General features: G+C 66.8%; 1 protein-coding gene across 6 annotated transcripts in view; it reads right to left on the minus strand.

Annotated features, from left to right (window-relative positions):
• Positions 1 to 476: 476 nt before the first annotated feature.
• The window catches only part of PACS2 (phosphofurin acidic cluster sorting protein 2), a 60,342-nt gene continuing 45,525 nt past the window's right edge, over positions 477 to 15,293 (minus strand). For 2 of the 6 annotated variants that reach the window (XM_060145067.1, XM_060144980.1), the window contains exons 10-25: positions 14,877 to 14,967; positions 14,438 to 14,512; positions 13,265 to 13,407; positions 11,682 to 11,814; positions 11,291 to 11,395; positions 10,895 to 11,001; positions 10,404 to 10,558; positions 9,842 to 9,952; positions 9,261 to 9,369; positions 8,450 to 8,482; positions 4,906 to 4,948; positions 3,450 to 3,492; positions 3,011 to 3,146; positions 1,988 to 2,214; positions 1,614 to 1,727; positions 477 to 933 (exon numbers count right to left, since the gene is read on the minus strand). In XM_060145067.1, coding sequence (XP_060001050.1) covers positions 815 to 933; positions 1,614 to 1,727; positions 1,988 to 2,214; positions 3,011 to 3,146; positions 3,450 to 3,492; positions 4,906 to 4,948; positions 8,450 to 8,482; positions 9,261 to 9,369; positions 9,842 to 9,952; positions 10,404 to 10,558; positions 10,895 to 11,001; positions 11,291 to 11,395; positions 11,682 to 11,814; positions 13,265 to 13,407; positions 14,438 to 14,512; positions 14,877 to 14,967 — 1,744 coding nt within the window. In that variant the 3' untranslated portion in view covers positions 477 to 814. Of the gene's footprint in view, positions 934 to 1,613; positions 1,728 to 1,987; positions 2,215 to 3,010; positions 3,147 to 3,449; positions 3,493 to 4,905; positions 4,949 to 8,449; positions 8,483 to 9,260; positions 9,370 to 9,841; positions 9,953 to 10,403; positions 10,559 to 10,894; positions 11,002 to 11,290; positions 11,396 to 11,681; positions 11,815 to 13,264; positions 13,408 to 14,437; positions 14,513 to 14,876; positions 14,968 to 15,293 lie in introns of those variants that run through there. The other 4 variants (XM_060145256.1, XM_060145161.1, XM_060145442.1 and 1 more) reach the window with 3 other exon arrangements.

A 15,293-nucleotide genomic window follows, 5' to 3' on the forward strand; every position in this document is an offset into this window, starting at 1 on the left:
GCACAACTCGCAGAAGCAGAGCGGCGCCGCGGGGACGGCCGGGGGGGAGCAGTGGGTGTGGGGGGCGGGGACCCCGGGCAGCACCGCTGCTCTGCCTCAGCCCTAAGGGGCTGTCGGGGCTTCAGAAGAGCAACGTCTTTTTGGCAGCTACATTGCAACATGTATTTGAAAGCATTAAAAAATCCGCGACTATAAAACCGCCACTGCCCCCTGTGGCTGGAGGTCACTGGGATCCACGAGTGGGCGGTGCCGGGGCATCTCTTGCCTGGTTGGTGGCTGGGGCCCAGGGCTGGGCTGACTGGCCTGACTGGCCTCTGTTCTGCCCAGGACGCCCCCGACAGAAGGCTGGCCTTTGGCCTCTGGCCACCCAGCTCGGTGCCTGGGCACACAGGCAGCCGGGGGTCGGGGTGGCCGCCTGCCGGACCCTGGCTCCGAGGAAGCAGAGTCCTGGCTTTCAGGAAGGACAGGACGCAAAGGCAAGAACCCTTCTTGTTGGGGGGCTGGGTGGGGGGAGTCCTGAGGCCACAACACACCTTCCACGATTCTCAAGTTCAACACTGTCCGCCTGACCTCCCACCCCTGCCGAACGTTCTGGTTAAGAAGCAGAGCAGTTGTGGGGTCCCGGTGGGGGGCTGCCCCGTTAGTTTCCAGGTAGTGAGCATGTTCATACTTAAGACTGTTTTTCTCTGGGTTTTTAAGGGTCTGTCTCTGCAGTAAACTGAAATGTTAACAGAAAAGCAGCTGGGCCCTCCCGGCGCTCGGCCATCGCAGGGCTGCAGGGCGGGGAGCCGGCGCGGCCCCTTGGCAGGCGGGGCTAAAAGGTGGACTTGGAGTGTCCAAAGATGCAGATGGGGAAGTGCTTGACGTGGGAGGACCACTGGGCCGCCAGCTGGAAGAACTTGACGTCGTTCCACTCCACACCGTCGATGAGGACTGTGGGGGACAAGACCGCCTGACCCACCTGCCCCTCCTCCAGGCCGTGGCACAGAACGAGGCTGGAGGGCCTGACACCCCCGGGGACTCCCAGGCGACACTCGCTGGTTCTCAGTGGCCCCGTAGGAAGAGGTCTGGGACGGCCCAGCCCACCTTGCTGACCTTCCTGCCAGCTGCCCACCACCGCCCCCACGGCCAGCCCCTTCCCGACTTCAGGGGACCTGCTTGTCCACAGCCCCTCTGCCTCAGCAGGGGTCTGCAAACCCAATTTAAAACACTCTCCACTTAAACCAGAAAATCAACAGAGGCAGGCAGACTTGAGCTCATGAAAAAAGAAAAATCTCGAGAGCTCATATTCTGTTATTTGCAGAGTATCTTCTATAGAAAGGCTGAGATAAAGCACAAAGGGCTGAGAAAACCATTCCACGCACACGAATAGCCTCCTCCACGCGTGTTCAAAGCTCAAACTACGCAGTATGACTTCATAGCAAACCAAAGCATTTCCTGAGGTGAACTTAGAAAAGCCACCCAGCTCGGCTCTGGTTTACTTCCATATCCTCCCCCCACACACACTCCCGCTGGGGGACAGAGAGAGAGACAGAGGAGAGACAGAGAGACAGAGAGAGAGACAGAGAGACAGAGAGAGGGAGGCAGGGAGGCAGGGAGGGGGCAGCGCTCACCCCGCAGCATGTTCTGCTGGTGCTTGGCGGTGCAGATGAGGCGGCTGATGCCCTCGATGCACTGGCTTTTGGACTCTACATCCTTGTCCTTGGTTTTCTTGGGCAAAAACATCACTAGGAGGAAAAGGGGCTGTGCTGTCCTCCCGTTGTCCCTCAGGGATGGGGGGGTAGCAGGGGCTGTGGGCTCACCTCGGCCCTTGGACCCTGCTCATCTGGACCCCCTTCCGCACGGACCCTGCCTGCCACCGCCCGCCCACCAGGAGGCCTTTGCCCGGGGCTCTGGACAGAAGCGGCCCCCAGGCCTGTGGTGCCCTCGGGGCCTGCCCGGCGGCCCCTTCGATTGTCCCGACAGCCAGCCCGCCTCCCCACCTCACCCTTCTTGTTCTTCTCCTTGGTGACCACGGTCATGGACATGGTGGGCGTGGCCGCAGCCTCGCCGCTGCCGGGCAGCCTGCTGACCTGGAGAGACCGGAAGGTGCACTTGAGTGTGTTTTTGGTGGTGGGCGGGTCCTTCCTCTCCGCATCTCTCTTCCTGTCTGCGGGCTGGGCTGCCGTCCAGTAATCCACCTGCAGCCCCATCAGCTCGGCGCCGACGCCCTGGCTGTGAAAGACGAGGGAGGCTCACCCCTCCGTCCTCAGTGGGTGACGGCAGCACCCCCACAGCTGGTACAGGCGAGGAGGCGCCCGCTGGTGCCTGTGCTGCCCGACGTCGGGGGACCACCGGCAGCAGCTGAGGACGGAGGGGAGCTCGGGGCCCAGAGCCCGCTGGCGGGCCGTCCTGGTCTCCTGGGGCAGCCCCATCTGCACCCGTGGCCCCAGCATCGTCACGATGCTGGGGCCACCCAGGAGTGTCCAGACCTGCCGCCCGCCCACGCTGCCGCTCTGTCTGGTGGGCCCAGGCCCACCGACCCCTTGGAGGTGCGGTCTCAGGGCCCAAGTCCTCCCCGACCCTGCGGCGGTCCTGCCTGGGTGAGCTCTGCTCACGAGAGCCTCGAGGGCATCCGACGGGGGCTGCGGAGCCCCCACCCACTGTCCCCGCGCCTTCTACTCACATCTGAGTTTCCAAAATCCCCTCTGTGTGCAGAGCACCCCGTATTTGTACTCTGTAGTTCCCGTCCCTAGGAAGGCAGGGGGTGGGGCGAGGTGGGGAGACACCAGGCCAGGACTGAGCAGTCCAGCGCCCCGACTCACTTGTCTGATGAGCCTTGGTCGACACCACCACGGCCCCTGCAGGGCCGCTGAGCCCACCTTCCGCCCTGACCCTCTGCTTCCTGGCACCCCAGGGTACAGCCAGGGACCACGAGGAACTGCCAGTGTTCTCAGCACAGTCCCTGCTGCGCTGGGGGGACGGACGGCGTGAGCTGGGGGGCAGCGTCCGCCCACATGGCTGCATTTACCTGGGGGAGGACAGGCCCCCGCTCACCGACGGGGAGGAGGGCGGGGTGGGTGAGGCCTCCTTGGCCGCGGGAGATGTGGACGGCGGGGTGGACGAGAGTGCGCTGGAGCCCGAGGGGGCCGCGTCATCTGAGTCACCTTGGGAAGGAGTCGGGGGCCAGTGCTGAGCTCCCGCGCTGCTCTGCCCCAAGCCCTCTGGACCCAGACGTGGCAGGGAGGCCAGGCAGCTGTGGGCTGGGCGGGGGCATGTGTGGGAAGCGGGAGACCCCTCCCCCCGCCCCCCCCACCCCCCGCTTAGGCTGAGGGGGAGCTGTCAGGCCTCCAGGGTCAGGAGTGGCCCATCCATGGGGAACAGAAGCCCCTCAGCAAGGTGCGTGTTGGTGCTGGGGCTGCCCCGGCCCTCCTGCACCCCAGCCCCCAATGCAGGGATGATGGAGTTACCTGAAGTGGCCGAAGATGGCTCCACTATTCCAACCTTCACCACCTAGAAGGCAACGGAACGTGCTGGCAGTGGCCCGGGGGTGGCGCTGGGACTCCACACCGGGCAGGGACCTGTTTTCCTACCACCCATCCTCCATGTGCCCCCAGCCCCCAGGAACTCCTGGGGCCGAGCCAGGTCCCAGCCCCTCAGTCTGTGGGACAGAGCTAAGCTCAAGGGAGCCACCGCCTGCGTGGTCAGCCACGGTACAGGCCCTGCTGAGGGACCTCCCTGTGCAGGGGGCATGTTTGGGAGGCGCCCTTGAATTAAAGCAAGCTCTGTGGCCCCCCCTCACTCCCAGGACGAAGGCTGCCAGCCAGCCCCTGGCCTGGCCCTGAGCTGTGGCCAGCATTCAGGACACACGTGGCCTCCGGCAGGACTGGCCCTACCTCCACGAGCGAACCTCTCGGGGCCCACACCCTGGACTCAGCAAACTGCGTGCCTGTGAGACTGGCGGGCGCAGATGTCAGCGGGTCAGGTGCTGGAGTGAGGGAGCCCTGCCCAGCGGGGCCCTAAGGCAGCCCTGGGGCCTGCTCCAAACCCGCGTGGGCTGCTGGTGGGGGAGGGGGCCTGGCCCCATCCTGACCAGGGCGGGAGCTGTGTCACGTGAAAGAAATCACGACAACAACGGCTCCTGCCTCGGTCACGCGGTGGCATCTCAAGGCAGCCAGCGGGACAGGCCCTCCTGTCACCGCAGCAGCTTCCTCAGGACAGGCTGCTCCGGACCAGCCCCCTCCAAGTACAGCCAGCAGCCACCTGACGCCTGAGCAGAGCGAACCACGGCCTAGAGGCCCTGCTGTCTGCCAGGCTGCCGTACGGCTCTCACAGCAGAGGCCGGGCTGGAGACCACGGTGGGACCACAGGCTGTGGACGCGTGGCCTGGCCAGCAAGGAGTAGTCCTTACTCCTTGGCAGTGGGAAAAAGCAAAACCTCCCAACTTACAGGGGTGATCCCAGCCGAGCAAGCCTGCCCTGCGGCTCCCAGAGGACAGAGGCAGCCCTCTGCCCCCACCCCAGGCGGGGCCTGGCCTGAGGCCCGCCGACCCTCGGTACCCCCTGAAGAGCTGAGCCTGACACTGGGCCCGGACACCCAGGACGGTGCTGAGAACTGGATCCTCACCCCCAGGTGGGCTGCCTGCTTCCACATGTCAGGCCCCAGCAGAGCCGGGGCAGCGATACGCCTGGGCTCACCCCCCAACCGCAGCAAGAAAAAACAGAGAGCTTTAGGGTGGGAGAAACGTATAAGGCAAGTCCTCAGCTCAAACTGGTGAGGAAGGTTCTGGAACAGATCAAGTTAATGCAAGAACAGAGCGATTATGGAAGACCTCTCGGCAGAGGAAGGGTCTCGCGGCAGCAGGCGGAGCCAGCCAGGCGGCAGCGAAGCTCTGCGCATGGCACTGCCTGCCCGAGCAGTACTCACCCCTACGAAGGGAATGAACTTCTGAGAGGACTCTTCGTCGGGGCTAAGACGAGGGAAACAGACAGTTAGCGCTCTCCCCGAGGGACAGGCCCTTTCGGAGCGGCCCTGCCCCACCCACTGCCTCGCTCCCACCCTCCCGCAGGACGCCTGGCCTGGACCTCAGACCCGCAAACCCTTCTGACATACAGCAAGGGCAAACGCATCTCTGCACCGAGGTCCAGAGGCCCACGGGACAGCCCAGAGGGGAAGGGTGGAGAGTGCAGCCTCGCCCAGGAATCCGCCACTCTATCCTGGGGGCCTGGGGCTCGGGGCAGCCAGCCCAGCCTAGCCCAAAGGTCTTCCTGCTGGCCCCACTCACTGAGCCCCGAGAGGCCGGCTTTCTGTGCCCCCAGGATGCCCCAGGAACAGTCTGGGCCTCTGCCAGTGATCGGGGGTGACTGGCCCAAGCCAGGCTAGGGAGGTTTTCTCCCAGACGGTCTGGGTAAAGCTGGTGCCCACTGTGGGGGAGGCCTATCTCCAGGACTTTGGCCTCGGTGATGGGGTGCACACGCCACGTTCTAACAGAACGATGCCCCAAGAGGAGCCCGAGGGCGAGACTGAGGCTCTGTGGGCTGTGCTGCTGCTCTGTGCCCACGGGCTCTGCAGGACTTCTGGCAGAACCTCAGCCTCGCCGGAACCGCTGGTCACAGCCCATCGGTGGCAAAGGCATCCAGTGTCCAAGGGCCCTGGGTGCGGGTGTTGGCAGGAGCCGAGGGGGTGCAAACCCGTCTCTTCCTCTCCCTCTTCCCCAGCCAGGGCTGCTCCTGCCCCCGCCTGGTGTCCGCCTTAGCCTGGGCTGTGGTCCGAGGGGTTCTCCCGCAGGACTGAGGCTCCACCGGCGGCTGGGAGAGCGCCTCCTTCTTGGCCGCCTCCGTGTAGGTCCCCAGGGCGGGGCCGGTCCTGAGCCTTCTGTCCCTCCCCCAGCTTCAGGGAAGATAGGCGCCCCTCCCCGCTTCCTCGGCTGGCGGCGTCCACCCAGCCGTGGGCCTGCTCTCCGAGCTGACCTCCCAGTTCCATTTGTCTCATCTCCCTAAACCAGAGCCTGTCGTCAAAGATCAACTCTTCTGCGGGTGAGTCCACACGTGCGCGCCACGCAAGGCAGTGGCCCAGGGGTGTCACTCAGGGAGAAGCCTCTGCTCCAAGCAGGTGGTTGGGGGGGGCCTCCCTGGGTACCAACTCCCGGGACCAGGAGCCCCACGTCGCCAGAGCCTTCAAGAGGCCCTCCCCTCCCTGCCCCTGTGGGGGGGGCGGAGGCCTGCACCTGGCTGGCGCTCCCCGTGAAGTGTGGCCACCAGCTGGCCAAGTGACCCTGGCCCAGGGGCCAGCACAAAGTGCTGTCAGGCTGGTCCCGGCAGGAGCCGCCGCCCCCCCCAAGGCACCCCCGGGATCTGGGCACCCACGACCTCTGCCCCGGCACCACCCACCCCACCTTCGCAAAAGAGACAGCAAATGTCTTTGGGTGAAAGACCCTACAGGTTCAGTCCATCCAATTGAAAATGACCAGATTACCAGTCTCTCTCCCCCTTACAAGGAGAGTACAGTTGGAAGAGAAAACTTCTCTTTTTTCATTTCAAGCAACGAATCAACCCAAATCCTGCGCCCAGACCTCCTTCTGCATGCAGGGCGGCAAGAAGCAGGAAGCCGGGTGGGGTCCCTGGCCCAGCGCACGGGAGGCTCGGACCCTCAGGGCTCCCACCCTCGGCGAGCCACGGCCCGTCCCCCCCCGCCCCTCCGCCCCACGATCGGCACGCAGAAAGGCAGGCAAACGGGGGCCTCAAGAGACGGGACTCAGGGACTGCTCGCCACAAACGCCAAAGCCAAGCCGCCCCTGGGCCATGCAGACCACATCCAGAACGCGGCACGCGCCCGGCGAGACGGGGGTGACACCAGCTTCCACCGAGACCCTCACCCTGGACCCTGGGTGCGGAGGGGCACACGTGTTCTTGGCAGGGCAGCGGACAGAACTCCTAGGGCCTGAGCCGCGGCTCTGCGGCAAGGCCCCTGGGCGTGGCTCCTGAGACCCGCACGTGGGGGGTGGTGTGGCGTGCCTCCCCTTGAGGTGGGGGGGGGGCTTGGAGGCTGAGGGGGCGCAGCCCACACGAGGCTGGTGTAGAGGCGCTGGGAAGCCCTCTAGCGGTTGCCCGGGGGGACAAACGGCGGGTCCGAGCCCAGGCTGGGAGCTGGCGCTGGGCAGATAGGCTCCTCCCTGCAGGTGCCCTCACGGGGCCTGGGCTGGAGAGGGACCAGAAGGGCCGTGCCCGCTGCCCATCCTCTCCTGGGTCTCCTGACCCCTCCAGGTGGACAGCAGCCTGTTCTCTGTCACAGCAGGCAAAGGCCGACCTGCTGTGCTTCCAGCCCCGGGCTCCAAGCGTGGATGGCACGTTGCCTTCACAGGGCTCCAGCAGGGCATCCGGAGCCCCCGCCCGACCCCCCATGCCGGTGTCACCACTGTAACGCGGAGGCGGGGGCACGAGGCACGGAGGAGGCTCAGGGTCTCCTAAGCCCCGGCTCGGGGCTCACGAGCGCCAACCGCAGCACAGTCGAGAAGCTGTGGCCCAGGCAGCGCAGCATGCCGCGGACTCCCGGCGCCTCGGCTGGGGGGGGGGAGGGGAGGGAAGCCGGCGCAGGCCCACAGGACAGCCCGAGGGGTCAGCAGCGCACACCACGGCTGGTCTTTCTCTAGCCCCTGAGGCTTGTTTAGCAGGACAGTCCAACGAGCTTAGACCCCTCCTCCTGGTCTGGCCCAGGGCCCAGCAGAGAGGCCACTTGGGACCCAAGGACCCTCCCTGGGGGGCTTTCCCAGGAGAGCAATAACCTGAGACCCATGGCAGAGAAGCGCCCTGAGGGACCCAGTGCAGGACGCCAGGCAGGCAGGGGCCCTGTGTGAAAGGGCAACCCTGGGAGCATCCGGAGCTCAGCTCCCAACAGACAGCCAAACCGAGGGTGGAGCCGCCTTGGGGGAGACGAGCACTTCGCCCGTGTGCAGCGGTCCCATCCAGGTAAACACGGCCTGGGTGCAGGGCGGCGGGGGCTTGGAGCTGGCCACTGACCACTGCCGTCACCCAGGGCGAGCTCCCCATCCCCTCTCCCCACCGCCCCCACGTGGAGGGTCCGCATGAACGCCATCCTCCCCCAGCTGCTGGTACCATGTGCTGGGAGCAAGGCCCACAGTCGGAGAGAGCTGCCAGCACCCGGCAGCTCTCGGGGTGAAACCAGCCCCTGCTGCTCATTTAAGAGGCAGCGCCGCCAGGCTTCAGAGATGGAGCAGCTCAGGGAGAAGAAGTTCAGTCGGCCATTTCTTAAACCCAAACTCAGGACGGAAACAAAGAGCCTGCCCGGCGACTTGCAGGCAGCAGGCTTTTGTCGCTGCAGCTGGGTGGGGGCCCGAGTGCAGGCCTGGCTAGGGCAGCTGGCAGTGCACCGGGGCCCACCTGCTGACACTGCTAAACAGCCTTAAAGACCAGCCAGCGGGCAGAAGGGGGCGCGGCCCCAGGGACAGCGGTACCTGAGAGTAAAGTCAAAATGAAAGTTCTTTCTCCTTTTCAGAAAGCCACCAAAGAGAAAAACATGACGTTACTAGATGCTCAGGTGCGGCGAGGCACCCCCAGGCACGGCACCAGCACAGCGGTCCCCGTGCCCCGCGCAGAGGAAGAGCCGGGAACCTTGCGCTAGGCTGTGCGCTGGCCGCCTGCAGAGGCTTTGGCTCGATTCTGCCTCCGCCTTAAGGAGCTGAGCACCGTCCCCGACGGGAGCGGGGGAGCTGTACTTCATCAGCCCGGCGTGGTCTGCCTATTCCTGCCCTTCCCCACCCGGACGCCTCTGTCCGGGGGCTGGCTAAGGGGCCGCTCGATCCCCCAACCTGTGCGCCCAGGCCCACCCCGTCCTGGGCACGGCCCCTGACCGCCGTCCTGCACTGGGCGGGGTGAGAAACGGGTCTCCCTGCCGGGAAGCCCCGCTATTGGAGGAGCGTGTGCCCAGGCTAGAGAAGGCAGGTCGCTGCTGGGGGCCAAGCACCAGGACCACTATTCTTGTAACTTTTACTACCGGAAGTCCCAACACACACAACGAGAAAGAAAAAGCGACCAGCTCATTCTAACTCCGATACGCATCGGGAAAGGGTGCAGTGGTCGAGGAGAACTGGGGGCTGCTCGGATGGCTCACAGGCTCCCCCGATCCCAGCTCGGCTTCCCTCCCGCAGAGCCCAATGAGCAACCCAAGGAGCTGGGACAGCGAGAACTGCGGGCTGCCCGCCGAGACCGCAGAGGGACGGTGGGTCGCTGCCGCCGCCCCACACCCACCCAGGCCCCAGGAGGTACCTCTTCTGCTTGTAGGTCAGCATGGCCTCCGCGATGGGCAGCTGGTGGGCGCAGTTGGCCCCTGAGATGTACTGCGTGATCCTCGACACAATGTCCGGCGTGTCCTGCACTGCACGAGGAGACCAGGAGGGGTTCGTGGGATGCTGCACGCCAGCACCCCGAATCCAGGCGGCCATGCTGGGGGCGGCTGAGCAGCTCCTCTGGCAGCCACCCTCACGGGGTCCTGGGGAGGGCAGCAAGGCCTGTCCAAGTCCTGAAGAGCCCTCCCCGGGGGCCCGGTCGCCAAGGACCTCTGAGACTCACGGTGGGCAAAGGGAAGCATCCTGGCCGAGGCTCCACTGGCCCGGCCCGCTGACCCCACCTCCCTCCCAGGCGCTCAGGCCCCAGAGGGGCCTGAGAAAAAGGCAGGCACACAGGTCGCGTCTCAGAGGACAGCGAACGACTCGGGTTCTCACGGAGGCTTGGTGGGGTGGGCGCCAGGGCTGGGGGGGGCGTGGCGACGTGGGCACGCGCGCGAGGGGCGTGGCAGCGTGGGCTCGAGGGCGGGGGCGCAAGGGGCGTGGCCGGGGCCCGGGCCTCACCGGCGCTCTGGGCCTCCAGTTTGTTGAATAGGTCTCTCCAGGTCAGATCCTGGAAGAAGTTGTTGTACCTGTAGTCCACGGAGCCCAGGTATCTGGCCACCGGGTGGGAGCCTGCGAGCCGAAGGGAGAGCATCAGGATGCGCGGACCCCGCGCGCAGTTCCGCGCCTCCCCGATGACTTCGGCCCCCAACCCCCGGTCCCCAAGGAAGCGGCTTCTCGGCCTCCTTGGAACACAGATCACTCGGCCGAACCGAGGTGTGTCCTGCAGACCAGACGGCCTCTTGCGCTGCGGGGAGGGGTCTCCTCTACACCTCAGCCCTTTCCAGGAGACAGATTTGTTTGCAACATATTGCGTAAGCCGACAAATGGGATTTCGGTTTTGATTTGCAAAGGATTCTGATAACTTTAAGAGGTTAATAACCAACCCCTGCTTGGCACTTTGACAACAAATCCAAGACGACATCGAGTCGCCCAAGCTGCGGGGCCTGCGGGCGCTCGGAGGGCGGGCGCCGCTGCCGGGCATCCGCGTGGCTCCCGCGGAGGACTCAAGCGCGCCCCTCACCCAGCGGGATGACGAGGAAGCGCATGTAGCCCAGCCAGTCGGGGGTCTTGTGGGACAGCTGCTCCACGAAGAGCCGCAGAATGGCGCTGAGGTAATGCTGCGCTCCCGCCACGGCGATCTTCACGGGGGTCGGCGGCTGGGAATTGCAGTTGCAGCTGCGGTCCCGCAGGCAGGACGAGAGGGAACAGACGCCTCAGGGAGCCACCCCCGCCGCGAGGGCCGTCCTCGCTGGGCCCGAGGGGGGCCCCAGGGCGCCCCTGCTCCCCTCCACCCGGCCTCCCCCACGGCTCACGCTGATGGAGTCACCGGAACCCAGGCCCCCCAGACCCGCCCAGGATTCCCCCAGCGCTGAGGAAGCTCCCGCCTGGGCCACTGCTCTCCTCCCTGCCCTGGCAGGACTGCGGATCGGCAGGACGGAGCCACACAAAACGCTGGGGTGCAGAGATCCCCATGGACTCCCGGGCGGCAGCCACGGAGGGTGTGGGACTCACTATCTCTGTATCCGAGAGACGATGGTGCTGAAGGCCGCCTGGACGTCGGCAGCAGAGCACGTGCACACCACGGGGAGCGTGTGCCGCTGCAGGACGTCTGAGAGGAACTGGGAGGCGGCGGAGGGTGAGCCTCCGAGCCACCCACCACCAGCCTCGCCTGTGAGCGCGCCTCGGTCAGGGTCCACAAACAGGCAAGGCTGGCCAGACACCCCCGCCACTCCATCCTGCGGGTGGACGCCCAGCCCCTGGACGCTCCACCCTGCAGAGGCTGCACTGCCCTTCCCCCCTCCCCTCTGCGGGGAGGCTGCGCCGCCGCCTCCCCCCTCCCCTCTGCAGGGAGGATGGGCCGCCCCTCCCCCCTCCCCTCTGCGGGGAGGATGCGCCGCCCCTCCCCACCTGCCCCTGCCAGTCCGAGGTGTTGACAAGAATGATGTTTTCGGGGAGCTGGTCATCTGAGATGAGGATGTGGTTTAACTGGTCATACACAGTCTTCCTGGGGATCTGAAGACACAGTGCCCGCCGAACCCAGCGTGAGGGGAGCTGCGCCTGCCCCTCACCTGCTCAGCCCCACTCCCTCTCCAGCAGCCACCTGGGAGGGCTCAGACACACGGCCTCGCTGTGGACAGCGGCCACGGGGCTGAAGGCGCTGCAGCGGGGCGGCAGCAGCAGCGGCAGTGGGCTGTCCCGACAAGCCCTCCAGGTAGAGAACAAGCGCCCTCGCCTTGGAGCCGCCCGCCCTGGGCCAGCCGGGGGTGGCCGGGGTCCCCGCCCTGGGCTGGGCACCCACCTGCAGCTGGCTCCGAGTGTCCGGGCAGCGCTCGTTGTCCAGGCTGTTGGCCCGCTCGTTCTGCGGACGCGCCGGCTGCCGCTCCTTCAGCGACGTGCTCCGGCCCCGGCGGCCGGCCTGCTTCCCCTCGGCCCTGCGGGGGAAGGGACGGGCTGGGGCAGCCTGCAGGAACTCACTGCCCCAGGCAGGGGCCACCCAGCAGCAGAGGCAGTTGAGGATGGTCGTGGCGTGGTGTGCGCTGTCAGGCAGCAGGGCCGAAGGCCACACAGAGCCCACGAACCCCAGAGGGCCCGAGGGGCACCTGTGGGGACTGAGACCTCCCACGCCCGGGACACAAGCCTGGTGCAGCCCAGTGCCCGGCGGCCTGGAGCTCCTCCCGGCCCTGACACAGGCCTCTGTGCGCCCCAGCCAGGCCAGTGCCAGCGCCCAGACCCACTGCTTCTGGAAACTTCCTGTCACAGAAACATAAGACAGGGCACCCTGGTGCTCGAGGTGCCTGCCCCGCTGGGTCTCACGCCAGGGCAGGGGCTGCCATCGGGTGAAGAGCTAGGCTGGGGGTTTCAATACCAAATGCCGTATCAGTGCTGGGTTTTGTTTCTCGTTTCTGTGAGTAGACGTGCGTGGGGTGGCGGGCAGGCGGTGGGCAGTGAGGGCTGATCTGTGGGGCACCACCCTTGAAAATCGGGGCATAAGGCCTGATGCAGCGTGCTGAGCAACAGCTGCACGGGACTGCAGCCCCGGGAGAGGGCGGGGCGGAGGCCCATGCCGGCTCTGTGGCCCTCCAGGGGGCAGCGAGCTGTGGGGTGGGATCTGAGGCCCTGAGGCAGTGGTGGGCATGTGGCCAACTGTGGCCGGGGGCGGGGGGGGGGGGGAGGGGGGAGGTGACCACGCAGGGCAGTTCAGAGGGCGAGGGTGGGTGCCCAAGGAAGGAGCAGCAGAGCCGGAGCAAGGACCTGATCGAGGTGGGGGAGGGGAAGAGGGCACGTGAGGGACCCAGAAGGTTCGTCCACCACCAGGAAGCCACCTGAGGTCACTGCACCTCAGACCCCAGCTTTTGATGCGGCGCTCACCCAATTACATGACCCACTCTGGGAGGCAGGGTCCTCGGGACCCCGGCCCAGTTGCCACCCCCTCCCCCGCCCCACAGACATCCTGCGCTGGACCCCTCACAGTCCGTGAGGGCTGCTGTGCCCGTCCACACAGGCGCTGGGTCCAGCTCCCCCGACGCAGCGCACGTGGGCTCAGCGGGGCACACCCTACGTGCTCCGGCACCCAGCACCACGGGAGCAGCGGCACCTAGCACAAGCCCTGCTCCACTCGTACAGTCCCTGGTCCAGGAGAACGTGAGTCAAGGACAGCGGGACCTCCCCTGCCCTCGGAGCAAGCAGCCACACCTCGGCCCGGTCAGACCTGCAGGCGGCTAGTTCGGTGCGGATGGGGGGTGGGGGTCCAATGTGGACCTCCCGGGACGGGCCTGGAGACCTGAGTGCTTCCCAGGTGACGCTCATCCGGTCGGACGGTCCCTCCCACACGGGCCCACACAGGCATTGCCGGCCTGATGGCCTCGCCGGGCGGCCAGTCACCTGGTGGAGGGAATGACCAGAGACTCTGTCTTGGTGATCCGCCCGCTGGGTGGCAGCTTCTCGGTGAACGTGTCCAGGGCAGAGGGCTCCACCTCCGGGCTGTCCTCGGGCGGGGCTGGCGGCTCCCCCGGGGTGGGCGCGCTCTGACGGACAGAGAATGGCGCTGGTCAGGAACGCACGCCCCCGGGGCCTCCTCTCGGCCACGCGCTCCCGTGGCAGAGGGCCCTGGGTTGGGTGGGGCCGCCTAGGCCTCTCTTGGTCGGTGGCTCCCTGCGTGCGGACACGGCCCCGTGCTGCCCTGGGAAGTGAGCTGACTTCACCCTCCAACCACAGGGCTCAGTCCTGGCTGCCACCGAGAGACCCGCACCAACCCTCCCCAAACCTCCTCTGGACCTTCCCTAAGAACCCTCACAAGGGCAGTAGGAACCAGCCGAGGTGTTCACGGGCCGTTCCTGACAGGGAAGCGTGGGGACGCCTGCTGCCTCCCAGAGCTGGGGTGAATCCAGGGCGGGCCTTGACCATCCCCCTGTGGTGCGGTGAATCCGGGGGGCCCTGAACGTCCCCCAGGGGTGGGGGTGAATCCGGGGGGCCCTGAACGTCCCCCGGGGGTGGGGATGAATCCGGGGGGCCCTGACCATCCCCCTGGGGTGGGGTGAATCCGGGGGGCCCTGAACGTCCCCCTGGGGTGGGGTGAATCCGGGGGGCCCTGACCATCCCCCTGGGGTGGGGTGAATCCGGGGGGCCCTGAACGTCCCCCTGGGGTGGGGTGAATCCGGGGGGCCCTGAACGTCCCCCAGGGGTGGGGATGAATCCGGGGGGCCCTGAACGTCCCCCAGGGGTGGGGGTGAATCCGGGGGGCCCCGAACGTCCCCCAGGGGTGGGGGTGAATCCGGGGGGCCCTGACCGTCCCCCTGGGGTGGGGTGAATCCGGGGGGCCCTGACCGTCCCCCTGGAGTGGGGTGAATCCGGGGGGCCCTGACCGTTCCCCTGGCATGGGGTGAAACCTGGCCCCCTCCCTGGGGTGGGGGTGAGTTCAGGGGCGCCTTCGTGGTTCTGTGCACAGGTTCTGGGTGGCAGAAGCAGGAGGACCTGCCGGTCAGGGATCAGACCCCTAGAGGCAGCACGTAAGTGGGCTCTCTGTTGGCACCCGTGAACGTGGCCCCGCCTGCTCACATGGGCCACGGAATCGGAGATGCTGTCACTTGGCTGCTTCCCTCCGAGGGCCCGCGTCTTCTCAGGCACGTCAGCCTGTGTGGACGAGACGGGAGGGAATCAGGCTGTGTCCGACCATGGCACCGAGGCTGGCTCACCTCTGGGCAGGGGGTTCTGGGCTTGGAGGCAGCCTGGGGAGACTGGCCAGGATTTCCTGGACTGTGGGTTCAGGGTCACCCCACGACTGTCACCTGGAGCCTGGCAGGGGGACCCGGGCCGAGCATGCTTGGCCTTGGGTCGGCCCAGCACCAACGCGCAAGCTGCCTCGAGGGGCTCAGACAGGAAGGGTCAGGGTGCCCCACCCCACCCGAGGGTGCGCCCCACCCCCACCCGAGGGTGCGCCCCCCCCACCCGAGGGCCCCCGTGGGAGCACGGGGCTGCCTGGCTCCGGGCCGCTCACCGGACTCGGAGGCTCCTTCTGGCTCCGGGCACTGTGGATACTCCCGATCTCTGTCTGCGAGCTGGAGTGGGACAAGCCTTCGAAGTACGGCCTGGGTGGCGCGGACGGAGAGCGCGTTATTCTCTAGTACCTCCCCGAGCTGAAGGCGCAGCCGCTGCGCCTGGCGGGGTCAGACGCGCAGCAGGGCCCCCACCCTTGAGGACCGTGGCACAGGCGAGGACCCGAGGGCCTGAGAGCAGCTGAGCAGACCTGTGCCCCAAAACCCCATCCGCTCTCGGCCTCGGCCCTGGCGGGGTGGCCAGCGGCACACGTTGACAGCTGCACCCGACACCCGGGCTGGAGGCCTGTCGGGTGGGGAACCCACAGCCAGCTTGCAGGAGCTGAAGGTCAAGCTAAAACGAGGGACGGGACTCACGC

The sequence above is a fragment of the Lagenorhynchus albirostris genome, chromosome 1 (assembly GCF_949774975.1).
Source record: "Lagenorhynchus albirostris chromosome 1, mLagAlb1.1, whole genome shotgun sequence".
NCBI lineage: Eukaryota > Metazoa > Chordata > Mammalia > Artiodactyla > Delphinidae > Lagenorhynchus > Lagenorhynchus albirostris.